General features: G+C 39.6%; 1 protein-coding gene across 1 annotated transcript in view; it reads right to left on the minus strand.

The window, feature by feature from the left end:
* The window catches only part of Wwc3 (WWC family member 3), a 107,318-nt gene that overhangs the window by 66,309 nt on the left and 13,570 nt on the right, over positions 1 to 27,439 (minus strand). The window contains exon 2 of the mRNA XM_028761823.1: positions 2,166 to 2,275. Within this exon, the coding sequence (XP_028617656.1) occupies positions 2,166 to 2,181 (16 nt within the window). The 5' untranslated portion in view covers positions 2,182 to 2,275. The remainder of the gene's footprint in view (positions 1 to 2,165; positions 2,276 to 27,439) is intronic.

Here is a 27,439-nt window from a genome sequence, read left to right on the forward strand (position 1 = left end):
GGAGGGAGGGAGGGAGGGAGACAGAGACCGACAAGAGAGTGACAGAGACAGAGGCAGAGACAGAGACAGAGGCAGAGACAGAGTAAATGTTCCAAACTAAGACCTCCTTGGAAATAATCTCCTCACCTACTTGACCCTATTCAGTTGTCACTGTCATCCCAGGCTCTTAGAAAGCTCTCCAAGCATTCTGTGTGTCAATTATGGAAATAAAAATGCAAACTACCAGAAGTCAGAGCCCTATCCTAGAACCATAGTTCTCGTACAGTTGGCTTAATGTGGGACATGGGCAGAGCTTTTTAATAACTGCCCAGATGTTCCTGATGTTTATTCAGCTGTGAGACCCACTGTAACCAGCCAGGTGAACAGCATTATTCACACTATTCCAGAGCCCCAGAGGGTCTTGGGAATCTTGCCAGTCTAGGATCTATTTGTTCCTTACTTCTTCATCAACCTGTACACTTCCCATGTTAATACTTGATTCCTCAGATTTTGTGCTTTAAAGAATTTCAAAGTTGGATTCTCTAAAGACCTGTAGAGAAGGTATGACACTACAACTGTTGTCCTCACCTACTCTTTCCTAAGTGGTGGGACATGGATTTATGGTGGCTGGAAAAAATCTTTTGTCTCTATTTGCTCATAAGTTTTATGTCTACTTTTGAGAGTATTAAACCCTTAAGAGTTGAGAACTTGTTTCATTCTCCTGTGTCTTGAGGAATGTAACACAATGGGAAGTATACAGGAATTCTAGAAATATTTGTTGTGACATAGTGAGGAGGAAAGAGAAGACAGCTCGCTTCATGAGAGAAGAGAGGCTAGAAAGGGTCTTGGGTCCACAACAGCAGGCAGGCTTCCCAGGAAATCTTTATAGAGCCACTGCCTTTGCCATCTGGTAAGCCTAAACATCCATGCCACCGGTCCCTGAGAAGGACAAAACCTAGTGATATAGCCACAGTGCCAATACTCATGATCCAGGGGACCCAGAGAGGAAGAGAGTATGTATTCAAAACTTCCCCTTGGAACCTTAGCTAGAAAGACAAGTCTAGACGACCACCTTTCCTTGAACAGCCACAGTCATGAAATGCTGGGCAGGCTAAGAGCCAGTGAAAAGGCTACTTGTAACTTCAATCTCTCATTTTCTCTCTGTCCTTTCCAGTATGCAGTAAATCCGCCTTAAAACTTCCTGACACTTGGATACTTGCCTGAAAAGCAGCAGGGCCAGGGAAGTACTTATTCCCCTTCTCCAGTCATCATTGGCTAAGCCTTGGAAATGCTGAAGCTGCCCTAGTTTCAGTGTCCCATATCAGAAAGTTCACTATTCCAAGTTCTAAGACACAAAGATGCAGATCCAAGCAACTAAAAACTTTGTTGTCAGCCTCAAAGGCCCAGAGAAGAAAAGAACTTCAAAGTCACAGAGGTAAAGAACAACATGGGTGTACAGCAATATGTAATAAACTGAAGCACAGAAAAGAAGCCAAGGGAAAGTCATGCTTCATGGCCCCAGGAGCAATATGACAATGACAAAAGTACTGAGAGGAGTGAGAATGAAAATGCAAAGAGAGTCAGAAATGGAACCTTAACTAAGATCTGGTCAAAGAAGCCTGACGAAAAGGCAGAATACCAAGAGCAAGAGCTAGAGAACAGATCTTGAATGTGGTACAGCTTCTGAGTATGGGATTCTATATCTCACCCCTACTCACATTAGATGTATGCTTACTCTGTATGGTAGAGCCATCTTAAGCACTATAGGATGTTGAGAAGCATGAGAAGCACCCCTAGTCTCTACCCACAACGTGCCAAAAGCACCTCTCACATGCTTGGCTACAGGAAATGTCTCCAGACATTGCCTCTGGGGGGAGGACAATCACAGCAGTTTCTAAGAATGTGTAGGTTCTAATTTGCAGTCATCATAAGATGTTTTTCTGTTTCCTGGATGCCTGGGGAATTTATTCCTTATAGAAAATAGCTTTGTGTATTCATTACTCAGCTAAGGAAAACAGAGTATACAATATTACAAAACCTAAATATTTCATTGGTCACCATAATCATTTATTCTGTTTTACAGAACAAGGGTTTAGCATTTTTGAGATTCTATGTCGAAAAGAAAAAAAAGAAAAAAGAAAAGAAAATTCTCACATTTAACAATGGAAATGTGGCAATCTACTTACTATTTATGTGGTCCATATAATAAATTCCAATTTGTTTATCATATACAGTTTCCCATCCTAAAGGAAGTTCATCCCCAACACAATCAGCGAAAGTCAGTGGCTTTGTTATCCTGCAAAACAAAATTATAAAAACAAATTTCAAAAGTCAGGCCAGATTTGAATAACTTTGTTGATATAAATTATTATTTAGTACAGAATTATAATTCATATTATCTAATTGATAGGTTTTGTCCAGCCTTCTGGCTTGAAAATTAATTTACCAGGTCTAGTTAAGTAACAATCAATAATCATGTAAGAACAAACACAATTAAAAGCCTCATACTATTGCAAAGCACACTTAAAAGATCAGTGAAAACAGATATTGACAATGACTAACCAAACAAGTAAGACAAGCATCTTCTTCCACAGTGTGATTAATGAGGCCATGGCAATGGAATGTAACTCTTCCAGAATAGGAGAGAACTAGGCTCTGTTCTCCCTCCCTGAGAATTGTCCTCCTTCACAACTTTCAGTTCCATGTAATACACATGAACACTGCCTTAGGTCTACATACAAGATACTCGAAATATTATTATCTACCCATTAATAAATCAAATATTAACCACTGCACAAAAGTAAAAAGCCAAGAAACCTAACAATATAGTTAAATGGCTTCTGAGTGATTCCTTCATTCCTTGTACAGTAGGGTTCAAAGATTTCAAAGAGTCCTTTTTCTCTTTTCCTAGAGAAAAATGGCCAAAGCACAGGGCCTACAAATATCTCTTCTTGAAGGAAATCTGAATAAGGGATCCCTGGGCTTAGCAAGAGATAGAGAAAGTAAAGGGTGTACCATGGATTTTTTTTTTAAATCAGAGACTTTTCCCTCCCCCACTCTCATGATCATGTTGATTGACAAGCCGGTTTGAGGACAGCAGCTGTTGTATAAAACAGGACACACCTATAATTGTCTGAGTCTGGGCAGCTATCTCTTTGGTTGTCTCTATAAATGCACACTGACTGGCATGCATGGGAATCTGACAATCTAAATTTCACAAGCTCAGTCCTCCCACTTCTTCTGTTCAAGTCCCTGGCTGCAGAAAACTGAAGACATCAAAACTATAGCTAGTCCCCATGAGATTTTCCCCAAACTGGTTCGACAACAAAGCTGTCTCTCCTCAGATGGTTGAAAAAATTGATAAACACTATCAGAACACTGACTCCGATCTGCGTTTAATCTACATTTTAAACATATGATTTCAAGAAGCGACGGTCATTGAAAAAACAAATATGTAAAAGATAAAATAGGTTACAGACATCCTCCCCAAAATGGTACATTAAAAAGGAGGAGGAAGAGAAGAAGAGGAGAAGGAACAGGAGCAGGAGGAAGGGAAGAACAACAGAGGAGACCAACCTACTGCACATTTCCCTGCTTCATCCCACAGCACACATCTGGAACAGGATTTACTTCCAGGGAAAATAGTGTGTCGACATGCTTCCCATCTTAAGTCAGCAGTGATAGGATGCTGTGCATGATGGGAACAGATCACAGCAAAAATAATTCTGCTTTAATGCAAACTGTATCCTGAGTACATCATTGCCATCCCAGCATAGTACAGATTCATATATAAGTCTAGAGAACCATGCCCAGAGTCAGGTATATCTGAAGTTTATTTACATATATGATATGATTTAATTAACATTTGCAAGTGGGAAACATATCTTTACAGGACTGCTGAGCTCCATCTGCTTACTTTAGACTTCAGCATTTTTTATAAAGAAAATCAAGTTATTCTAATAACAACTCGATACTCTATGCTCCAGAAGAAAACTGAATAAAATCTGCCATTTTGATGAATTTCATTTTGGCATGTTTCCTGATTCCACTTCCTTTCTATGTCAAACATGAACTGTTATAATCATGCACAGAATGAGTGCCTCAATGCAAGACAAGGAGGAGCTACATCTCTTGGAGTTCAGTTAATGTCAACAGCAAGGCCTCTACAATCACAGAAAAGTTATGAAGTCCTTGAAGGTGGTCTCAGAATCCACAGCACCCACCACATTCTTTCAGACCACTGGTTTTGAGAAAAACCATAACCACATTCCAAAGATGCTTAGGCTACCTCATCATGTCTTTACTGTTAAAAAAAATGTTATTTTGCCAAAAAGGTGTTTGGGAAAACAATGCTTCAGGAATAAATATACCATGAGTTATGCAGCTTCAGAATCTGTTTGATCACATGAATGATGAGGATATTGCCTCTGGGTACTGTCTTGAGATTTGAAAAGTAGAATTCTTAGGATGATAGTTCCTGACTTTTCAAGGTGAGATTGGAGAACCATTCATGACAGACCTTAGATTTCATTGGGAAGCAAACACATAGCACCAAATGCAAGGTGCTAGGTTTCATCCTAGACAAATGTTATGATACTTTGTCTTGACAGCTATCAGACCTCACTTGGCGGAGAGACAAGGACTCTCCCTCAAATGCAATGGCTCTCTACAAAAATGCACAACACTGGGCTCTGAGTATATCTTAGCAATAGTCTAACATGTGTAAGACCCTGAATTCAACCCCCCAAAACAAATACATACACACACACACACACACACACACGTATACAAGTGAGTGTTCAGGACCCTAGGCTAGTGTCCTACTCCTCCCTCCAGAAAGCCCACGAACATTCTTTTTACTTCAACCCCTATACCCAAATAATTTCTGTTCCAGGTAGATTCTGTCTCCCTGATGCACCTCCCCCAACCTTGTCCCTGCAAAATCCATGCCCACTTCAGTCTACCACCTTGACTTCAGTCTTCTTAGGCCTGTGACTAAAGCTACTCCCCTCTCAAGACCTAAAAAGGTCAACTTTACCCCTCAAAAATCATTAGCAAGCATTTGTCCAACTCCCAAACTCCTTCTGCTTTGGAAGCAACTTTCTTTTTTTTTTTTTTTTTTTTTTTTGATTCATTGGTCGAGTAGGCATGAAAATTGCCATAGGTACTCTAAGCCATATCTATTACATCTTCCACAGTCATAAGGCTAACTGTTTAGTAGCCTTACTCAGTCAGAGCCCAGCAGAGATCTTGTAAAGGAAGGCAGCTTTGCTTTCCTCCTGAGAAAGTCTTTTCTATTCTGAGAGTCTCAGCTATAGTACCCCTACAATAATATCCATGTCTCCAATTCAAGAAAATCGATCCTTTTAATCTAAATTACTCCAAACCCTAAAACCAACCTTCATAGTCAGATTCCTTCTTGTATTTCCAAATGAACACAGGATGCACACCTTTTCAGGGGAAGAACTCTAGAGAATTCAGGCATCTTCAGGACTGCCTGACGCCAAAGAGTACAATGTTTTACATCTCACTATATGGCTTTCCAGCCATTGTGGGAAGAAAAAAAAGCACAAAACTCTTCTCAGCACAAAGGCAGTGAGAACCAGGAAGAGCCAAGAGGGCTCACAGCAACTTGGCTTACATTTTGTTTAAAGATATGTTGTGATTGTGTTGTTTTATCAAAACAAAAAGATGGAAAAAACAAAACTGGCAATGCTGGCAGATGGCTTGTATGAACTTAATGCAGTTAAAACAAAAGTGGAAACTGCTCAGTATGTGGAAAGGCTAAACCTTTAAATAATATCCGGACTCAGCTGAATCCAAAAAGAAAAGGACAGATTCAATGGAACTGAAAAAAAAGAAGTATGTCAAAGACAACTCAAAAAGATAAGGCAGAATTTGACCTTTTTACATCCTTTTCACTTCTGGACTAGACCCTTCCTTCCAACCTCCCCCAAGGCCCTGAAGTCTTTCACCTTTCCGATACTTCCATACATACCATATAGAAGCAGTAAAAGAAAAAAGTAGAGGCAGAAACAGAGAGAAAACAGTGTAGCTCATTAACAAGGGAAAGGAGACAAAAACTAAAATGACAAAAGTCATGTCCTGAAATCTGAAGACATTCAATAAAATGTCAAAGACTCAAATGTCTCAGTATCTCCAAGACCCTCCTATGTTACAGTATTATCTACTGACATATATGAAGACCATCATGAGGTTTTTCTGTTTGTTTGGTTGTTTGGATGGTTTTGGGGTTTTGAGACAAGGTTTCCCTTTGTTTCTCTGGTTGTGCTTGAACTCACTCTGTAAACTGAGTGGCCTCTAACTCACAGAGGTCCACTACCCTCTGTATACTGAGTGCTGGGATTAAAGGCATCCACCACTACAGCCTGGCTGACCACCATGAGTTCATTTAGGCATAATTTTGTCTTTTATTTTGTTTCTTTATACTTAATTTTTACTACATAAGCCTTTTTAAAAATACTACCAAGCAGATAGGATTTCCAACACTGTGATTACTCTATCACTAAGGGTAACCTTTTCTAAGCTGAAAATGTTATCAATTTTTAATATATTTACTTTTACTAGTCCCAGTGTTGAACACACAAATAAAATATGCTAAGAAATGATGTATAGAAACGTACATGTTCTTTTTTTACAACCCTTACCCATTTCCTACATCTATTTTTTTCTATGAAACATGTTAACTAATAAAAGTCTTTTACTTGATTCTGAACGAATCAATGAAGGGGAGGAGTACAAAGTAAGCCATGGTGGCAAATGCCTATAATCCTAGCACTGGGGAGACTAAAGTAAGGGATTTGAGGCCAGGCTGAGGTATGTAGTAAGTCCCTGTCTGAAAAAATGAACTAAGAGCACATGAATACCAGATGGTCAGCCCTGAAAAGATATACATATAAGTAACATTATATAGACTGAGCAGGTTGCATTTTATTTTTAGGAATGAATAAATGCATCAGATAAGATACTAGAAAGAAAACTCCAACCCAAGGATGTTAATTTAAAATGAATATAAAATGCAGGAAATAATTTCACACCAACAAAATGAAAAGAAAAGCTCATGTGCACAGACAGACACACACACACACACTCACACACCACCACCAACAACAACAGCACTAGCAGCAGCAGCAGAAGCAGCAATAACAATTAAAGAAAAAGAGGATATGATGTAATTATATTATAATCTCAGAAAATAAAAAGTATTAAACAAACAACAACAACAAAAAGGCAAAACTACAAAGAAAAGGCACTTTTCTTTGATTGGTTCTAAGGTTGGTATCTCTGCTGTGTTTCAGTCAACCCTGGTAGGAATCCCTCACACTGACACTTCTGGCTGCCCTTTGCTCAGGAGTAAAATCATGCTCTCTCATTGCTTTTCACCACTCCCACCCACCTCCCCAGGTTGGACAGATCCGAATGTTTAAAATGGAGATAAGTGGGCTTGTTTGCAAGGGAGGCGCTCAGGCGGGCCCCAAGTAGAACATTCTGGAATCATCAAGACTAGTAGATTAGCTGGTTTGGGCAGTTTCTCAGCTCTAGCCCTGGAATCCTTTCTAATCTATGGAAAAAGATTAGATAATGCTCTTTGAGCAAATAAATAAGCAATTCAATTTTGTCTTCTTACAAAAACATGGTTAAGGCTTTAACTCTGAAGAACTATTTTCCCACTGAAAACAGTTAAAAGCCTCCTATTTAACTACCCAGCAGGGCAATTGCTGATGTCTGGGTAAGGCCCAGAACAGGCAAAGTACATCAAATAGGAGTCACTTTGTCTGAGGAGAGGAGGAAGGGATCAAGTCTAGCAGACAGCACACTATTTCCCAAGGTTCCATCTTTACACACAGACAGCCTATCCAGCCTCTTCTATTTTTACCTGCCCTGCAACCCACCTACTCCACCACACAGTTTTCATACAAAGCTGAGAGATAGTTTTGTTTTATTACAAAAATAATTTATAAAAATAGACTTAAATGTCTGACATCGTCATGATTACACAGTATATACAAATTTCTGTTTTATCATTTTTACTTAAGTTTGTAGCATTTAACCCTAAGTCTCTCTAGAAATTGTACATGCTAACCTAGCACTATAGCATAGGGATTCTGTCTCCATTGTCAATAAACTATTTGTAAACATTACTTGAAAACAGGTGAATAGCTCAAGCTCCTTGAAAACAAATATTTCATCTACAGTGCCTTTGATCTTGTCCAGGACACGGTATAAAATAGGTGTTCAGTGTTAGCTAGATGGCTCAGAAGGTAAAGGCCCTTTCCAAGCCTACTGATCTGAGTTTAATCCACAGAACCTATATGTTACAATTAGAGAACCAACTCTTATAAGTTGTTCTCTGACTTTACCCATGCACTGTGCTATAAATGTACATTGAGCAATCACACACTCGTGCACAGACACACAGAAAGGATGAAAAATGAAATAAAATGAAATAGGTGTTCAACAATGCTTGCTAAATAAATAACTTGTATTTGTACAAACCTTTCATTCAAGGGATTAATGTAATTTATCTAAGCTCTGTCCAACTAGTAACATCTATATTAAGTCCAGAGTTTCAATATCATAAATATCCATGAGAACCATTCACTTTAGAAAACAATTCAGCAATTTATTAAAGAGTTAAGCATATACTTAATACTATTTGACCCAGCACTCCTCTTCTAGGTTGACCTACATAGACAATGAAAATATCTATCTGCACACACCCATAAATCTTATACTCAAATGTTCAAAGAAAAAACTTACTTTTAATAGCACAAAGATGGAAATAAGTAACAGACTTCAACTGATAAGTAAATAAAACATGATCTATCCATATAGTGGAGTAATATTGAGCTCCAGGAAGTTTTTCTACTCTATTTAAATTCAATACACAAAACTAGATAGTAAAATCTAAAGGTTACCAAGAAAACACTTGTAATACAGAAACCCTAGATTCACATGTTAGCTTTCTCCCCTCCCCGATTTTTCCTACTTCTTCACACAAATGAATATATATATATATACATGTATATATATATATAATTTCATAAGCAGATTTTTCTAGTTGCATATTTATTTTTTTTAGCTCTCTTCACAGTACTTTCTGAGACATGAAATATTTCATTCTGTGTAGCAGACCCAATTTATTCATCTGGCTTCTATAGTTCAAGCATGCCCCAGTGGTCTACTGTTTATAATAAATAATGGACATGCACTCATATTAAACACTTGTTACATACTCCCAAAGAGCTTAGCCACCACCTTAGGCTCCTGCCAGCCAAAGAAGTAAGGTCTGTCACCACCCTCTGGAGATATTTTTAATACATGTACTCCAGAGCTCAGAATAAGCCCATCTGGCCTGAGCATGCTCTACCCTGTGAGAACAGGCAGAAAGGCCTCACAGTGGCATGAGCTGAACAGCATTTTCAGAATGTGGGAAAGGTAGAAGACTGCAGTACAAACTGAAAACAGACAAACCACTTTTTCTCCTGAACCACCACCTAGAGATCTTGCCATGGCAGATTCTCCTCTGAGAAAATCACACGTTTTGGCCTCCACAGAGGGACTATGTCCTCCTGGCTGTTCTTAGAGAGCAGGACAGTATGAACTGAGAGAGTGGTAGAAGCCCAGACTCTAATTTCTTTTTGCTTTGTCTGTTACATCCTGCTATGCTGTCTAAATGCCAGCTCAGAAAGGGCTGGGTACTCTCGTGAATTAAACCTTGAGTCAGTCCACTTTGCCCCGAGCCTCAGTTTCCTAATACCTTCTCCTTCCCCAGTATGAGACACTGAACCTACAGCCTAAAACCTTCGAGGCAAAGGCAAGTACACTGCTACTCAGCTATATCCCCAGCCCATGTTTCTTAATATTTACACTGAGGATAACCAGATGAACCTCAGGAGTCATGTTGGCTGACTGTGGCCTCCTTGGTGGCAGTGTGGAGACCAGCAGGCACTTAGTCCCCTTCTGGCCATCACACTGCACATGCTTCAGACTGAGTTGCTTGCTTTTTGATACAATCAAATGGTAGTTTCAAATAGTCAAGTTTCCTCTCTTGTAGTTCATAAAGGCTGTTTGGCCCATTGTTCTCTGACTTTTCTCAGGTCTGAAGGCACCTAACATGGTTACAGAGGTCTGCTTCACATTTCTAAGCATGTCCAGCCATTTGACACTGCAATTGTCATCTAAAAAGTTCAAGCTTGTAAACAGTGCAATCAAATTACAAAACAGAATAAATAGAACATAAAAGTCTCATAAGGTTTTGATTTTGCATTGGATCACGTTCAGAGCTACCTTCAGTCACATGTAGTCTACAAAGCCACAGACTGGATGGACACACCTAGCCTGGCAGGGAGGAAACTGTTGCCTTGCCTTTTCTAAGTCCTGGAGTTGTAGCTTGTATCCCCCTATTCCTCCTATTTTCAAAGAAACACTGCTGGAAAGGTCAACTCTTGTTGTTTTTTTCTGCTTTTTCTATTCCATTTAGATAAACCTTTGTTTTGACATGGGGCCCACCACAATAATCTTCCCATCAAAATATCCCTGAGTCACATTTGTAAAGTCCCTTTGGCCACATAAAACAATTTACTCACAGGTTACAGATATCTGGACACAGATGGTTTTGCAGCTATTGTTCTGCTCATTACCAGGCAGCAACTAGAAGGCAGCAGGGCCCTGAGAGGATGAGCCTAGAAGCTTATACTCTCCTTCCCAGCCAGGTTGGGCCCAAGGGACTAACCCAGTCCACATTAATCATCAAATTACAGAAAAGTAGAGGCTGGTAGTAGGAAGTATGAGTAGAGAGCACACATTTCTGTACACATTTCTGTTATCAAGAGGCCAGAGTAATCCTTTGCCCTTGAACTATACTCTCCAGTCTCCTGGAACAAAGTGATCTTTTTATTTCCAATGCATGCTTGTTTTTAATATGCTATTCAGAGAGGATACCATTAATCTCAATTTCAGAGCCAACCAATCCTCAAGAAATTATAATGACTTCCTTCACCTTTTCTAAGATGCCTGGCTCCCAGTATATTTCAAAGTCCACCGGAACTTGGACACAGTTTGTTTGTGGTTACTTACATGGTGAATTCAACTCTGTGTGCTGTTCTGGTTATTTCTCCAAACTTTTGGCTGCATGACATTTACACCCCAGAGCCAAGCTTCTCACTCAGTAGCAAGCAACAGATTCCCGGAGATCTGTTGCTTGCCCCAAAAATGAAGCTGCAATGGTTCTTTAAAAATGATTCTTTGGATGTCTGCCAAATTTTTATTACATTTATTTATTGTGTGTTTGTGCACAAATGTACATGGGCATGCATCTCCCACAGCAAATGTCTAGAGGTCAGAGAACATCTTATAGTAGTTCTCCTCTTCCACCTTGTGGGACCTGGTGGATAAAACTCAGTTCATCAGACTTGATGTCAAATACTCTTACCTGCTGAGGCATCTTGCCATCCCTTCTGCCGAAGTTTAAAATAGTAGGTACCATGTCACAAACCTGCCATTTGTATTACTTGTTTAAATGCATTTTTAGCCTCAAATATTCATTAGAATATGTATAAAAATAGAACTGGCACTAATTATCAAATCCCAACTCTAGAATTTAGTGTGAATAATTGTATTACTCAGAATGCAGTCTAACTATTACAACTGACATACGATGTCTTAATGAAATGTGAAGGTCCTAGTCACTGACAGATCATTAGAACTAATCATTCCTAAATAAAAATTGTGATTCCTGAATAAGAAGATAAAGACTTACTGAAGATAAGAATTTTTTAAAGTAAGCATTGGCTAATCTTTTCATTGTCACTAACACAAAACTATCAAGGTAAATGGATAAACTCATGGGCTACTCAGAAGAACAAATGATTCCTGGATCTTCCCTCAAGGTAAAGAGTTGTATGCAACTTTCATAAATGGAAATAGTTCTGTAAAAGAAAATAATAAAAGACAATTGAATGTACCCCAAGCAATTCATGAATATATTTGCAAGGGGCCCCCACCCCCAAGCCTAAATGGTTTCCGACACGGCACATCACCAGATCTATATTGCTGCTTTGGTGGCCACAAGCTGTAACAATTATTTATAGCCTTCAAGTAGGTATGTCTTACTGAGACTCCTCTAAATGACATATCTCTTCCAGGAGCACAACTTTCTATCAGGTATGTATGTTTTGCTCTACCCCCTACCTGCAAAGCCACACACTGTCACACTGGTTTTGTCGCTAGGCTTTAATTGAGGAAATGTGAAGTTAACTCATATATATATATATATATATATATATATATATATATATATATATATATATATATATTCTTCTGAGCTTGTCCTGTAAGCTTCTGGCAGTATCCCCATGGCATCTCTCTTCCCAATTCTGTTGTCCAAAAGCAAAGGAGTAGGTAGAGGCAAAAGCATAAAAGATGGGTGAGCCACACCATGGAAGAAACCTAGGTCCATGAATGACTGTTCAATAGTTTGCTGGCTAACATACTTGAAGAGACAGACAAAGGAAGAAAGATGTTTTGAATCTGTGAAAAGTCTATTTCATCTTATTTGATGATACTTCTTTAGTGATTCACAAGATGCATAATCAACTACAGAATTTTGTTCTCCTCCCCACCCCTAACATACACACTCTGGAGTTTTACAAGGAAAGGCTAAGAAAGATCAGTGTCTACATTTCTATTATGGCCATGTCAATTCTTACTTGTCAATGTAGGCATTACCTTCCCTATTAGTCCATGAGCTTCTTAAATGAAGGAATTCTGTTCCTGCAGACTCATCTTTCTAAGCTGAAGCCCCCAGCAAAACAATGAGGTGTTTAGCCAATTAACCAAGTTGATTTCAGAAATCCAAACAACTGTATGAATATGGATAGACAGAAAACAGTCTATTAGAAGACTCAAAAAAAATATCAGCAACTGAGATCACGACACCCAGATGATAAAACACATGGGACATCAGAGGCCAGGATCAGACCTTCCTTGGACATCTGTTTTTAAGCTGATGTACTTTATAGTGGGAAGAAAGGCTACCAGAGCCAGGTGAAATATCAGTGAAGACTTGCTGTATCTTTTTGTTCTGATTCTCTACTGACTAAGCCAACTTCAGATACATTGTATGGCTTCCTAAATGTAGGCTTGTCCATAAGAAAGGGAGGTAGCAAGAGAAGACAATCTAGAGGCAAGATCTTGGCAAGATGTTTTATCATCCAGCAAAGAATAAACTGTCCTAAGACAAATCAGTAGAGGAGGCATTTAGGAAAAGGTTCAAACTTCCCAGGCTCGTTCTCACAGCCATCTTATTCAACCAGTTCTAAAACATGTTCAGGCACTGGTGTAATGGAAGTGAGAAGATTTGGGACATCCCATCAATTAATGAGTGGCTGAATGTAAGGTCCCTCGATATATATTTTATTGACTCACAGGCATAGGCAATGACAATTCTCTAAAACTTTAAAGGTGAACAACTATACAGTAAAGTTCTTGAGCCTGGACAAAGGACTCAATCTCTTATCTCAGTTCCTTCCTCATTTCTACGTGGTGATGGAGCAGAAAGGTAGAAACCCATATCAAGGCTTCTGGAACTTACTTCATACACCATAAAGGTTTATTTTCATTCTGTGCTATTTTTTCCTGTAAAAACTAGAAGAATGTCATTATTATTCTGATTTAGCAGCATAATATTGTATGAGTGGAACATAGCTTAAAAGCAATCTGACCTCAGACCAAACTGCTAGTGTACCACCCAAAGGAAACCACACCCAGAGGAGGCCTGACCAATCCAATCACAGTTACCCAGCAGGAGCAAGAAAAAAGAATTTCTCTGCAAGTCCATCAAGCTCACATTCTGCAGATGACATAAAAACGTTTTGTTCCCCTCCATGTATAAGTTGTAATGATAGAAAAACTGAGGTGAAGTAAAAGCAAAATTCAGCCTAGTTAGTAAAATGATTTCTCTAGTGAAGTACTGTGATACTGAAAATCAAACACTTAGTTTAAAAGAAAATGATATAGGTACAACTAATTGTAAAGGCACATTTTATTTAACTCACTATAATGAAATATTTTATTCTTTATATGCTGAAAAATACCATCATTTAAAAATGTGCTGATCATAAAAAGAATAACTGGGATGTTTATATTCTTAATTGTATAAAGTCTTTAAAATCAAGCATGTACTTTACACATTGAGCTCTTCTCAGTTTGAGGTCACCAAAAACAACTATTCAGGGTTGGACAGTTTATGCATACTATCCTGGGAACCTCAGCTCTAGGGTGTCACCTAACTTCTACAATTTTGTTCTATGACTGATGGTAGTAGAAAACCATCTGGCTGATGGTGGAGCCCTAAAAAATTGTTTGACCATAAAAGCTGTTCTCCGAAAGCCCCTAGTTGGGATTATAGAAGAATCAGGTTTCAGAAATCATTACAACAAGGAGAGAACTTTAGGACCCTGTCTATCTGCCTTTTTAGTAACCCTTTACTCAAATTTGAATTGTTCTTTCTCTTTGCCACAGTTCCCACTCACCCACCTCCTCCTTCCAAGTTGTGGTCCATATTTCTCCTGTCTAGACTCAGTTCCTGAGCAAGGTGCCTTTCGTTGACTGGCCTTAGTATTTACTATATTCTGCGATGGGCCTATTTACATGTCACATCTCCCCTAGTATTGGTGCCTCAAGGGCTAGACTGGCATCTCCTCTAACTCTGACTCAACCCCAGTGGAACTCTAGGGCATGCCTAGCAGGTGCTCTGTTGCATATATAGAATGAGTCAGACTTGACTTGATCAACACTGAATGCAGCATGCCACCCAAATAGGTGTCAAATACAGTAGGTTTGATATTTTGTTTAGTTGATACTAGTCTCGAGGGTATATAGCTCATGAGCAAGTATAGATGTTTGAGTCTTGAGATACTAGTCTAGAAGAATGGCCTTCAACATAATAGATATATGGCTTCTTCTTTGGGGATTGGGCACAACAGGTGTTCAGGATTGTTTACCAGCACTATCAGAAACGTGGGCTTATTGAGTTAGGAGTGGCATTCTGGAGACAGGGAGCTAAAGAAGAGCACCCAAAGTAGGCTGGAGGGCTCACATAAGTCCCGAAGCTGCCCTTTCATCCTGAAGCTCCTCTCAAACCTCAGGCCTATCTATACATGTGCAGAGGAGCCCACAGTATCTTCTGGGAGGGCATATGTGAGTCCTTCTTCCTGTACCTCAGAGAAAGGAAGTTGACACTTGAAAAGATCCCCAAGCATCCCACTTCATTCATCAGGAAAGGTGAAGAAATGATGACACCCAGGAAAGTCAGGCTATTGAAACATATCTTTTTCTAAAGAGGAACCCTGGACTCCATACCCATTTCACCTGAGTAGAAATTAAGAAAAGATACAAACCAGACCAGTTAAAGCCTCTACCCAAAACTAGCCACACTTTAAGGAAAAATTGAAGGGCTCCTTGACTACTTTAGAATAAACAGAATGAGTTCCTACACTCTGCTTTTCAATGGCTGTTTTTATTTATCATCCTTACTCTCTTGAGAAGTCCGTTGCAATAGTATATGAGGGGATTTCTAATTATGATTACTTTCATGAAAGCCTGAGGCACATTACTTGGCAGCTTCTTTTTCATACTGCCAAGATGCTACAATGGGTTTTGACACAATCTTTTAAAAATATAATACAATATTATAATGATTTGTTTTTTTAATTTACTCCTAAAGATAAGAGACAGGAAGAAGTGCTTAAAAATCGAAAGGGGAGGTTTTAAGGAAGGATTTAGGGAAAAAAGAAACAAATAGTAACAATTAACGGAAGAAGTGAATTCAGCCAAAATGGGAAAGGAAAACCACAGTGGCCAAAGGAGAGGGAAGAAGCTGAACAATAACATTCTTTAGAAATAGCATCACAGGCGAGGTGACCCAGGATGGTTCTTGGATATCCCCAGGCATCCCAAGGCAGCAGTGTCACAGTCCCTTGGGCACTAGGATCTCATAGTAAACTTTTCAAATACTATAAAGAATGGATTCAAAAAATGTGGTATATTTACACAATGGAGTATTACTCAGCTATTAAAAACAATGAATTCGAGAGGTTCCTTGGTAAATGGATGGAACTAGAAATTATCATCCTGAGTGAGGTAAGCCAATCACAAAAGAACACACATGGTATTCACTCACTGATTATTGGATATTAGCCTAGAACCTTGAAATGCCCAAGATGCAACTCACAGGCCACATGAAGCCCATAAAGAAGGAAGACCAAGTGAGGGTGATTCGGTCCTTCTTAGAAGGAGCAACAAAATACTCAAGGGAGCAAATATGGAGACAAAGTGAGGGACAGAAACTGAAGGAGGGGCCGTCTCAAGACCATCCCACCTGAGTATCTATCCCATGTGCAATCACCAAAGGTAGATGCTGATGTGGAAGACAGGAAATGCATGCTGATAAGAGCCTGATATGGATATCTCCTCAGAGGCCTTCAAGAGTCAGACATATTCAGAGGCAGATGCTCACAACTAGCCATTGAACTGATCATGGTGTTCTCAATAGAGGAGTTAGAGTGAAGACTGAAGGAGCTGAAAGGGTTTGTGGCACCATGAGGAGAGCAACAATACCAACCAACCACAGCTCCCAGGGTCTAAACCACCAGCCTGGGAGCACTTAGGGAGGGATCCAGGGCTTCAGCTGAATATGTAAAAGTGGAGGGCCCTGCTGGGCATAGGTGGAAGAAGAGAACCTTGACCTCATGAAGGCTGGATGCCCCAGGGGGTGGGAATTTTGAGGGTGGGGAGGTGGGAGTGGGGGGGTAGATAGAGGTTACATCCACAGAGAAGAAGGAGGAGGGGCGAGGGGATTGGGGGTTCCGAGGGGGTGGTGGGGGATGGGGTAAGGGGACAACATAGGAAATGTAAATAAATCATCCAATAAAAAAAAAAAATAAAAATAAAGATGGAGTTCTTCCACTTGTGTTAGAGCCTGCCCCAGACTTCCAGGAAGAAAAGTTACAGGATTTTATAACTCACTATTTTCTACACCAATCACCTTTCCCTGCAAAATCACATTGCCAGTAGTCATTTAGTCTGTTTTGTTTAGGCATGAGAATGCCACTACTTATAAATTCAGCTTTGCCGCCAACTGTATCTATGACCTTCAAAGGCACAGGGTGGGGAATGCCAAATTTTTATGACATTAAAAGCTAAAACTACATGTCATGTATGTAGAGCATAATAAGCTCTCAGAGATGGTGGTTCTCTTTAGGACCTGCATTTCTTTGAGTATTAGAGACAGGCATTAATTAATCTTCCTAGAAAAAAAATGTGCCAACTCGGGATACTCACCTCACAATGCTGCTAGTCTTGGAATTCTAGTTTCAAGAAGCCTATTCTCAAAGCTCTCTGCCCAGGGCATCGCCATGGGGGTAAACAAACCCCAGCTCTAGGTGGAAGGGCTGGTTTTAACCTAGGTATCAAGGTACCGCCTCCAAAGTGCAGCGGAAGAGGACAGGACTCTTGAGCCTTAACAAGCCAGTCCCATTGTAGACTGGAGAACTGCCCTAGAAGAGAATCTGCTGAAGAAAGCCTGGTATGTCCTGATAAAGACTACAAGCTGAGCTCTGCAGGTGGCATGGAGCCACTGGGTACCAGGAACTAGGTAGGATGTGTCCTCTGCAAATTGGCTTTGCAAAAAAGACCCTGGGCTGCAGAGAAAGTGGATACCAGAGAGAGGGGAAGTGCGGGCAGAAGGGAGCCATCTGGCAAGCAGAACAGAAAGTCAGAAATCTTGAGGTAGATCTGGAATGGGAATAGGTATGGTGGGGCCAGGGTCTTTGATACCACTATGAAGTCAATCACTAAGTCTCTGACACAGGATTTGGTGAATAATATGTTCACTGTATTCTGTGGGAAAATTAATTGCAGGGGCAACTAGGTTTTCTCTGCGAGCATTTCTTATCATTCCACCCACTCCAGTGGCTTTCCTTTAAAGTCTTTCTGAAAGACAGAAAGTGAGCTTTCCCCTGCTCTAGTCCCCCAAAGGGCATGAACACAGTTTTTGGTACCTGTTTCACAGTGCCTCCAGCAGAGGCCCAGCACACAAGTGTGCAAATCAATGATGAAGTTCCTAGGCTAGACTTAGACTCCCTCTAAAATAAAGGACTCCATGCCCCCAATAAAAGGCATTGATGAAGGGACTGTCTGTCATTCTGTTCAAAATCAAGTCATATGAATTGTATTTTGTTGGGGGAAGGGGTGTTTTATATTAAATCCCCAGAGCAGGACAATAGGCAACAGAATTTGACTCATAACATCTGGAGGCCAGACCTCTGATCAACTCTATAAGGCTGCCTGATAGCAAATTCCCCTTTAGAACTGCAAGGAAGCTGGAATGCTACACTTACTTGAAAGAATGTAGTAAATACCCTATATCACACCAACTACTTTCAACTCAGGAGTGTGGAACCGAGCCATATATCCCAGGCACTCTGGCAGCCCCTATGGGATCCAGAAGGTCATTAGCAGCTATACTGAACCTCTCTAAAAGCTACAGTAAATAAAGTATCTGTAGAAATCCAGGCAGCCTAGCAAGCCCTCAGGTTGGCAGGAAGGTATCAGGCCATAGCCAACCAAGCCTGGCAGTGCACATAGGATTCAAGCTATTTCCCTCAGGGGGTACAGTTTTGGTGCTTGTCCAAAAAGAGTTCAATATTATCATCAAAGGGAATTGGCAGGTAAACTGAACCTGCTAATGAGCTCAACTGGTTGGCCACCTGTATCACTGGAACAATGCTTATCAGAACTGCATGCTGAGTTCCTTTGTTGGCACAAGCCTTGTGTGCTCAAGGTCCACCTCATGGTGGGAGAGGGAACATGAAAGAGCTAAGCAGTTATCTTGAGATCCAGAAAGCAAAGAAGGTCAAAGGTCCATGCTTCTCTGGCTTTGAGGGGTGACCCGGCATTTCCATCATTGAGAATGAGGATATAAGAAGGGAGGCTTTTTCTATTTGTATCTTCCAAAGCATCCCAGAGCTTTAGTTCCCAAAATGACTTGATATCAAAATATCCTATCCTTCTGTGAATTCATATTACCCTTTCCAAGGAGAGGTTGCCTAACCCAGTTGCCCAGACAGTCTTGATCTCAAGGTTCTGTGCTCTGAGACTTCACTAAAAAACTAGTGCCTTCAGATGTCTCTATTACAGTCTGTACATCTTGAAGAGGTCTTGTTCCCCAGGACCTAGTGTGCACCCCAGAGTGTTCTGTGCCAAATGGGGACTGTAAGAAAGAAATGAAAATAAATGGATAGATGGATGGATGGACAGACCTAAAGATGGAAGAGGAGCAATGAAAGGGTATGGAAATAGAAATGATTTTGGAAAGTTGTACTAGAAAAGCAATGCCTACAGACATTTCCCCACAATATTAATCAGCTATCTCAGCAGCAGTCATGAATAAATATTGTATCATACTGCCAGTTTGAACTTCAGTGGATGCAGAAATCAGGACAAAAATGAATGAAGGATCTCAGACTTCTTGGAACCCTAAATGATGAAACCATAGAGATGCTCAAAACTGAACATAAACTAATTTTCAAAAAATGCAAAGAATTACCCTGAAGGTAACTCGGAGACCACCAAAGCTGCCAGATCTTTCTACCACGGGCCCAGGAATGATGATATTTTCTTCTGGGTTTCAGAATCAAGGTTTTTGCAGAGCTATTGTGGGTAATGCAAAGTGGGGCCTAGCCAACGACTAGACAATGGCCTTAAGATTTTTATAGAATTAACCTTGCCCGATTTGAGACTTGCTTTGGACCTGCCACCTCCTTCCTTTCCTTCTTCTTTCTCTACTATATGCCTGTTACACCAGTGTATTTAGGAAGCACATAGCTTGTCTGGTTCTACAGGTTCAGAGCTGGGAAGGAATTTTGCCTCAAGAATGAATCACACAAATCTCAGCCAAATCTGATTTAGATACTATTTAGAAGAAACGTTGGGCATCCGATGTTCGTGTTGATGCTGGAATGAATTCAGAGTTCATTCTACTAAATTGGAAACTTTACTAAAATTATTTTTTTAACTAAATTTACTAAATCATCTACTAAAATGGAAAAAATTATAAGAGGGACATGAATTTTGAGGGGCCAAGGGTATAATACTATGAGCTAAATTATGCACCACAAAAAAAGCTCATGTTAAAGCCCTAATCTTTTTTTTTTTTGGTTTTTCGAGACAGGGTTTCTCTGTGTAGCCCTGGCTGTCCTGGAACTCACTCTGTAGACCAGGCTAGCCTCGAACTCTCAAATCCGCCTGTCTCTGCCTCCCAAGTGCTGAGATCAAAGGTGTGTGCCACCACCGCCCAGCTGCCCTAATCTAGAAAATGACAGTATTTGAAAATAGGGCCTCTGAAAAGGCAATAAAAATTAAATATTGTCATAAGCATACAGGGACTTAATCTTGTAGGGAACATATTCCTAAGGATTATGACAAGACTACAAACAGTGGCAATAGGATATCGAGTTCAAGGCCAGCCTGTGCTACATAGTAAGATAGTATCTCAAAAGAAGATGAAGAGGAATGAGAGCTTGATTCCCTTTTTGTTAGGGTGCAGTAAGAAGGTGACTGTCTGTAAGGGGAAAAAATGAGTCCATACTAGAAACAAAATGTGCCAGAACATGATCTGGGCCTTCTGGCTTCCAGTATTATGAGAAAAAAAATATCTGTTATTGAAGGCCCCAAATCAAAGGCATTCTATGATAAAAGCAAAAGACAATGGAAGAACCCAAGGCCTCAAAAAATAATGGGTAAAATAGGGGGTAAACAGAAGCAGTGAGCAACAGGTCAAGGCCGCAAATCTTAAAAGACATTGTTTGATACCTTTAAGTTCACTAATTACACTGGTACAGTGATCTTCAATCAGGGGCCACAAAATCTTTCTTTAGAAAGGACACTTGACAAAATCTGGAGACTTATTTTCAATTTATCATAAGAACAGATTGGGCCAAAAGGTAGTGGCACATGACTTTAAACCCAACACTTGACAAAATCTGGAGACTTATTTTCAATTATCATAAGAACAGATTGGGCCAAAAGGTAGTGGCACATGACTTTAAACCCAGCACTGAGAAGGCAGAGGCATGAAAATTTCTGAGATCAAGGTCATCCTGCTTTACAGAGGCAGCCAGGCTACATAGAAAAATCCTATCTGGAAAAAAAAAAACCCAAACACCCAAACAACAACAACAAAAAATTGGGCAGTGTTCCTGGTATCTTGACAGTAGAGACCAGGAAGGATGCTAAACTTCCCTAATACATAAGAGTATTTCCATTACAGAGAATATTATGGCCCCAAATGCCTATAGTACCATCTATAAAAGTAAATAAAATATGTATAATTTTAAAAATATGTTGGAGGCTGGAGAGATGGCTCAGCCGTTAAGAGCACTAGCTGCTTTTCCAGAGGTCTTGAGTTCAATTTCCCACAACCACATGGTGGCTCAACAATCTGTAATGGGATCTGATGCCCTCTTCTGGTGTGTCTGAAGACAGCTACAGTATACTCACATACATAGAATAAATAAACCTTTTAAGAAATAATAAAAAATGAAGTCAAATGTCCCATGCTAAGGCTATGATCCAACAAATTATGCATACTGAAAATATCATTCATTAGCTGGGCTTGGTGGTACACAACTGTAATCCCAGCACTCCAAAAGCTGGGGTTAGATGATCTTAAGATCCTGTGTCAAAAAATGAGTTATTCATTCAACACTTGCTCCATGTGGGGTTTGCTATGGATGAAGAATAATCAAAATAGAAGTCCTGTAAAATCTAGCTGGGATGTTGTGGCTTTTGTTGTTGTTGTTGTTGTTGTTGTTGAGATAAGGTCTCAAGTAGTCCAGGCGGGTCTCAAACACACTATCAAGTTGAGGATATCCTTGAACTTCTGATCTTCCTGCCTCCATTTCCCTAGCATTGGGATTACCACACATCTAGTTTTATGCTGTGCTTCATGCTAAGAAAAAATTCTGCCTACTGAGCTACATCCCCAGCTCAGTAACTTTCAAATGATGTTTATCAAGACACTGTAATAATGTAAGAGTACTTTCATGAGATGATTAGGGAAAAATTACTTTATATGTGATCATGTTTGGTTAATTGTTTCAGGAGTGGAGATCAAGAGAAGACCTCCAAAATCATCTATAACTGCTAGTGGTGATGTGCATAGGAAAACAAAAGAAACCATTTGTTTAAAAAGTTCACCCAGAATCCAGCATGGCCACCCCTTTTTTCCCTCTCTGAGAGCAAGTGGGATATGCTCTGCCATTGTTACAGTGGGCTGTCAGCAGTTAAAAGATTTCATTTCTAAATCTGGAATAAAATCTTAAAAACAAAAAACTAAGAGCTGGTACACATGGAAAACAGTTTGCAAAGACAAAAAAGTGGCTCATTCTGACTAGGACCATCCCTTCACTCTCAGCACAGCCCCAACCACTCTGTAACATATTACATCTGGCCAAGTGTTTGTGAGTCAACCCAGGTGGGCACCTTAGTGTGCAATGACCCCTGCAAACTGAGCACAGAGATGAGAAATCCTAGGGAACAACCTAGGCAGCCAGATGGCACGTACCAAGAGCACTTGCCAGGTGAGGTGTGCAGGAAGTTTGGGATAAATGATGCTCATAAGCCTCAGGCATGTCACCTTGGCTAAGGATGAGAGCACTAGAGGACCCCACCCTAGGAAAAGCTCCATGAATACTACAAAGTGCTATGCATTTGCTTAACTATTCACTGAAGAAAAGCTATTTGAGATCTTCAGTGCCAGGAGTTAATCTCAAGGAATTCGGCTCTACCTGGGAGCAAACAAATAACAAATCCCTACTGTCCAACATACTCCCCACACTCACCCTGTGGGTGGGGCTCAGACAGCATAAAGGAAGCTGAAAGCAGGAAACTTGATGTTCAACATTAATATAAATATTTTTGTGGTCAGCAGAACATCAAACTCATGTCCTGAACTTCATTTCACACCTCTGCTCCAAAGAAATAATACAATGGCATTTATAACTGCTCTACAATTGTTATTCCTTTACAAGTGCCATCATTTACAGTTGCCAAGGTCAAGTGTTTCCTGCCCAAACATTTACACACATGCATGTTCATGATAGCACTATTTAGAAAGTAGAAACAATCCCAGTGGCCATCAGTAGATGATGGATAAAGAAAACATAACCTGTCCATAGAATGGAATATTATTCAGCTATAAAAGCAAAAGTATTGACATGGGCTACAATACAGATGAATACTGAAATCATTATGCTAAAGTAAAAGTAGTGAAGTAAAAGGATGCATACTCTATTCCATTCACAAGAGAAATGCAGAATAGTCCAATTCATAAATACATGAAATAGATTAGTAGTTCCTGGAGGTGAGGAGGAGAGAAGAGTAACTACTTAATAGGTACAGGGTTTTCTTTGAGGCTGGTGAAAATGTCTTGGAACAAGATAAAGGTGATAGTTGTACAATTCTGTGAATGTACTGGGCATTACTGAATTATAATCATCTCAATAGAGAAAAAAAGATGTATGTATGTATGTATGGATGGATGGATGGATGCAACCAGAAGCTGTCTCAATTACTAGTGGTTAGAGATATCACTAGATACAAAGGCCTACAGGACTGTTGGTGGATTGACACTGAGTTTGTGATTCCCACAGGATTTATGGGTGTAAGGCCTACCATAAAAATAAGCTTCAAGCCTACGACATTGTAATTGTCTTCACTGTGAATAGTTCTTGTTGTTATATCAGAAACTGTGTGTTAAATCAGAGGTCCAATTAATGTGATACTGTTTAATTAAATAATTTCACTGGAGTAGTTACAATTAAGGATCACTAAATTTATTCATTAGTCTTTTTATTGACTGGGCTACAAATGACACCTTTCTCAAGCATCTTCTTTTCCTTGTTTCTGAAGAATTGATACATCATTGCAGTAAATATAACACCTAATTACTAAAAGAATCATGGTCTAATACCAGGTATGTCCAATCCACAGCCCACTGGCCACATGCAGCTAAAGACAGCTATAAATGTGGCCTAACACAAAATGGAAAACTTACTAAAACACCATATTTAAAAAAACAGGTAACTTAACAGCAGACTTTAGAAGTATGAACTTTGCAGATGATGACAGCATGTTAGAGAATCAAATGTTATAATTCCATATTATTTTGATCTGTATTTTTAAGGCAACTGGTGTGAGAGAAAGAAATTAAAGACATTATTTTCACTTAAAACACACTCATTAATAGAAGAATTTAATTTTCATGTGAATCTGTCCTTTGGGAGAGAAAACTCTCTCTCTCCCTCTGACTGACACACACAAACACACACACACACACACACATACACACCTCCCACTTTTGCAAATATTGCTGGCAAACCACTTCAGCAAAACCAATGTCAGTAATTCATATGGATGAGATGCCATTATGTCATAGATTTGCTTCATGGAAAAATCCTGATTTCCATTTATTTTAGAACTTTGGATTATGCTGAAGCCCCTTCATTAACTCAGGGTGGAAGGCACAATCAACCCAACACCAGTGAGACCTAAAACAACCACAGAAAAGACAAAAGGCACAGAGGCACATTCATTTCTTCTGTAGAGTGATCAGTGAAGATCTCACCATTGACAGAAGACCGAAATATCCAAGCTACAGGCTTGTCAAGGATTTTTCTCCCACTGGTCTCATGGTTCATGAAGGTAGAAGAAAAAAAAGCTTAACTCCTGCTTCCCACCACCTGTTTGGGTTAATTCACATGGTTTTAGAACTCTAAAATGAGACAGAAATGAATGTTGGTTCCTGAAATAAAATGTAGTCTCCTGCAAACAGTGAGTGGCCAGTAACCCTTCCTAAAAAGATGAGAAAGAAGCACTATGTGTCTCTAAGTGACAAGAGAAAATGACCACATCTGAACAAAATGCAGACTTTGAGTTCCATCAAATATTGACTGAGCTGGCACAAGTTTTAGAGCTGAGAGTCTGACAATGAGTCAGGAAAAAAACAGCAGTTACCAGTTTATTAAAACACTATAACCATCTTTATTTTAAAGGAAGATCTGGATGATAAATGGAACAACAAAAATAATTCCATTAGTAACTCTGGAAGTCTAAGAAGTATGAAGTACGTGTGTTCATATTTTAACATTCAAGGTATGATGTATTTCTCAAACTCCATGGTAGAGCTGAGCTTTGGAAGTTGTTCAAACAAGAATTGTTGATTAAAGCCACCGCAGGGGCACTTGAAATTCAAAAGCTACTCTGTCCTTCTCTTGTAACTGCATATGAAGGCAAGAAGCTATTCTTGGTAATCCTTGACATTTTTGTCAATATGCCATGTACATGGTGACATTTTGGAGGTTTATGATATGGGCTGGAGAGAAGAGAAGGCTGGTTTCTGGTGTCTTGGCTTTTAATGCTGAGATTAACAAGATGACAAACTTAGGTTAACCTGGATCAGGTCAATCACAGAATGATTTCTCTCAAATTCCTTTGAGTAAGTATATGTATAGCAAGTAAAACAAGACCATAGTGCTTCTGGAAAAAAAGTGGGTATACTTGTAGAGAGAAACAATTTAACAAATTCTGTGGAAGTGGTAACCAGAGTCTTAAGGCCCATTGTTTCAGATTCTTAATCACTCTACCCATTAGCAAGTAATCACTAATTTTACTTTATTTTTAATTTTTAAAAAATATTTATTTAATGTATATGAGTACACTGTCACTGTCTTCAGACATACCAGAAGGGAGCATCAGATCCCATTACAGATGGTTGTGAGTCACCATGTGGTTGCTGGTAATTGAACTCAGGACCTATGGAAATCAGTGCTCTTAACCGCTGAACCATCTCTCCAGTCCAATCACCAATTTTAAATAATAAAACTTTCTAAGCACCATTACTTACAATATATGGGCATTCATAAAGTGTTTGGATCTCCTCTATAGATATCATCTTTAAATATATAAGTACACATGTAATAAAATAGTAAGAACATAATATGTGCATGGCCCTACATTTTCTGTCATACGAAATTTCTTGTAGGCCCAGCAGCAGAGCTGAGAATAATACAGAGAAAAAGCCAGCTCCTCTGTGTTGTCAAACCACTATGAATGAATGTCCATTTTGACAAGACCTGGTATTGCCCAAGCTAACATGGCATCTGAGAGAGGGTCTCAAGAAGGGTGAATTATACCAAAGCACAGCATCCAGGGACTTAAGAAACTACATATATCTATGTCTGGGAGCACTGCCACTTCCTTTCTGCCCTTACTCATTACTGTCTGACACTAAGAAAAAACATCTAACTAGTTCTCTTGTCTTAGCTCCTACCATGGTAGTCTTCTAAATAGTGAGAGAACCTCAAGTAAAATACTAACTCTTTCAAGTAGAATGACTTCCTAGCCTATTTAGAATCAGATACACAGTCTATGTCAATAGATGCTTCACTTACAAATATCACTTTCCAACTTCCCCCCCTGCAAGAATTAGTTCAAAGGCCAGTGTCTGAATCTGGAGAGGCTTTTCCTGGTATCTGCATAAAATGGCTACCTATACCTTTTACACTCCCCACCAACCCCCCTTAAGCAGAATTTTCACCTTAGAAGATAATTATATCTTCTACAATATAATTATAATATTCACTACTGCTCTTTGCAACCACTGCTGTAAGTTACAAGTGGACAAAGTAGGACCACTTGGTCTCCACTTTGTAGACACTAGAGATGGCTCATTCTTTGTCATGAAAGGCCATCTTAGGCTTAGTAGGATGCTGAGCAATGTTACTGGCTTCCAACCCACTACATGACCTTAGCCCATACTACCCCCACCCACCACCCTGCTATGACAGCCAAAAATGTTTTCAGCCATTGCCAAATGTCCCCTGGTAGGCAAAAATTATCCCTGGCTGAGAACCACCACTTTCAATGGAATTTGTGAACCTAAGGGTGAAAATATTTTACAACTTTGGCCACATGCTGCTAGAAAAATATCTAAGTTTACAGTGAAGTTAACTCTTCATTGTTTTCTACTGCTTCTCTCTAACCCTGTCGAACCTAATGACATATTCTTTGAGCTACAAGAAGATGTGGCTGAAGCTCCCAACCTTGTATAAAATCTTCGTCTTAAAAAAATGTCTGGGATCATAGCCTAATTGCTAAAATGCTTACTTTGCACATAAGATAACCTGACTTCAATCCCTAGAATCTACAAAAAAGAAAAAGCCAGATACAGTGATTTGCACATGTAATCAGAAAGAAAGATTTCTGGGACTTACAATTTAGCCTGCCTAGTCCACTTGGTATTTGACCAGTGAGAGAATTTATCTTAAAATACACACACACACACACACACACACACACACACACACACACACACACA

The sequence above is a fragment of the Grammomys surdaster genome, unplaced genomic scaffold (genome assembly GCF_004785775.1).
Source record: "Grammomys surdaster isolate TR1022 unplaced genomic scaffold, NIH_TR_1.0 131, whole genome shotgun sequence".
Classification (NCBI taxonomy): Eukaryota; Metazoa; Chordata; class Mammalia; order Rodentia; family Muridae; genus Grammomys; species Grammomys surdaster.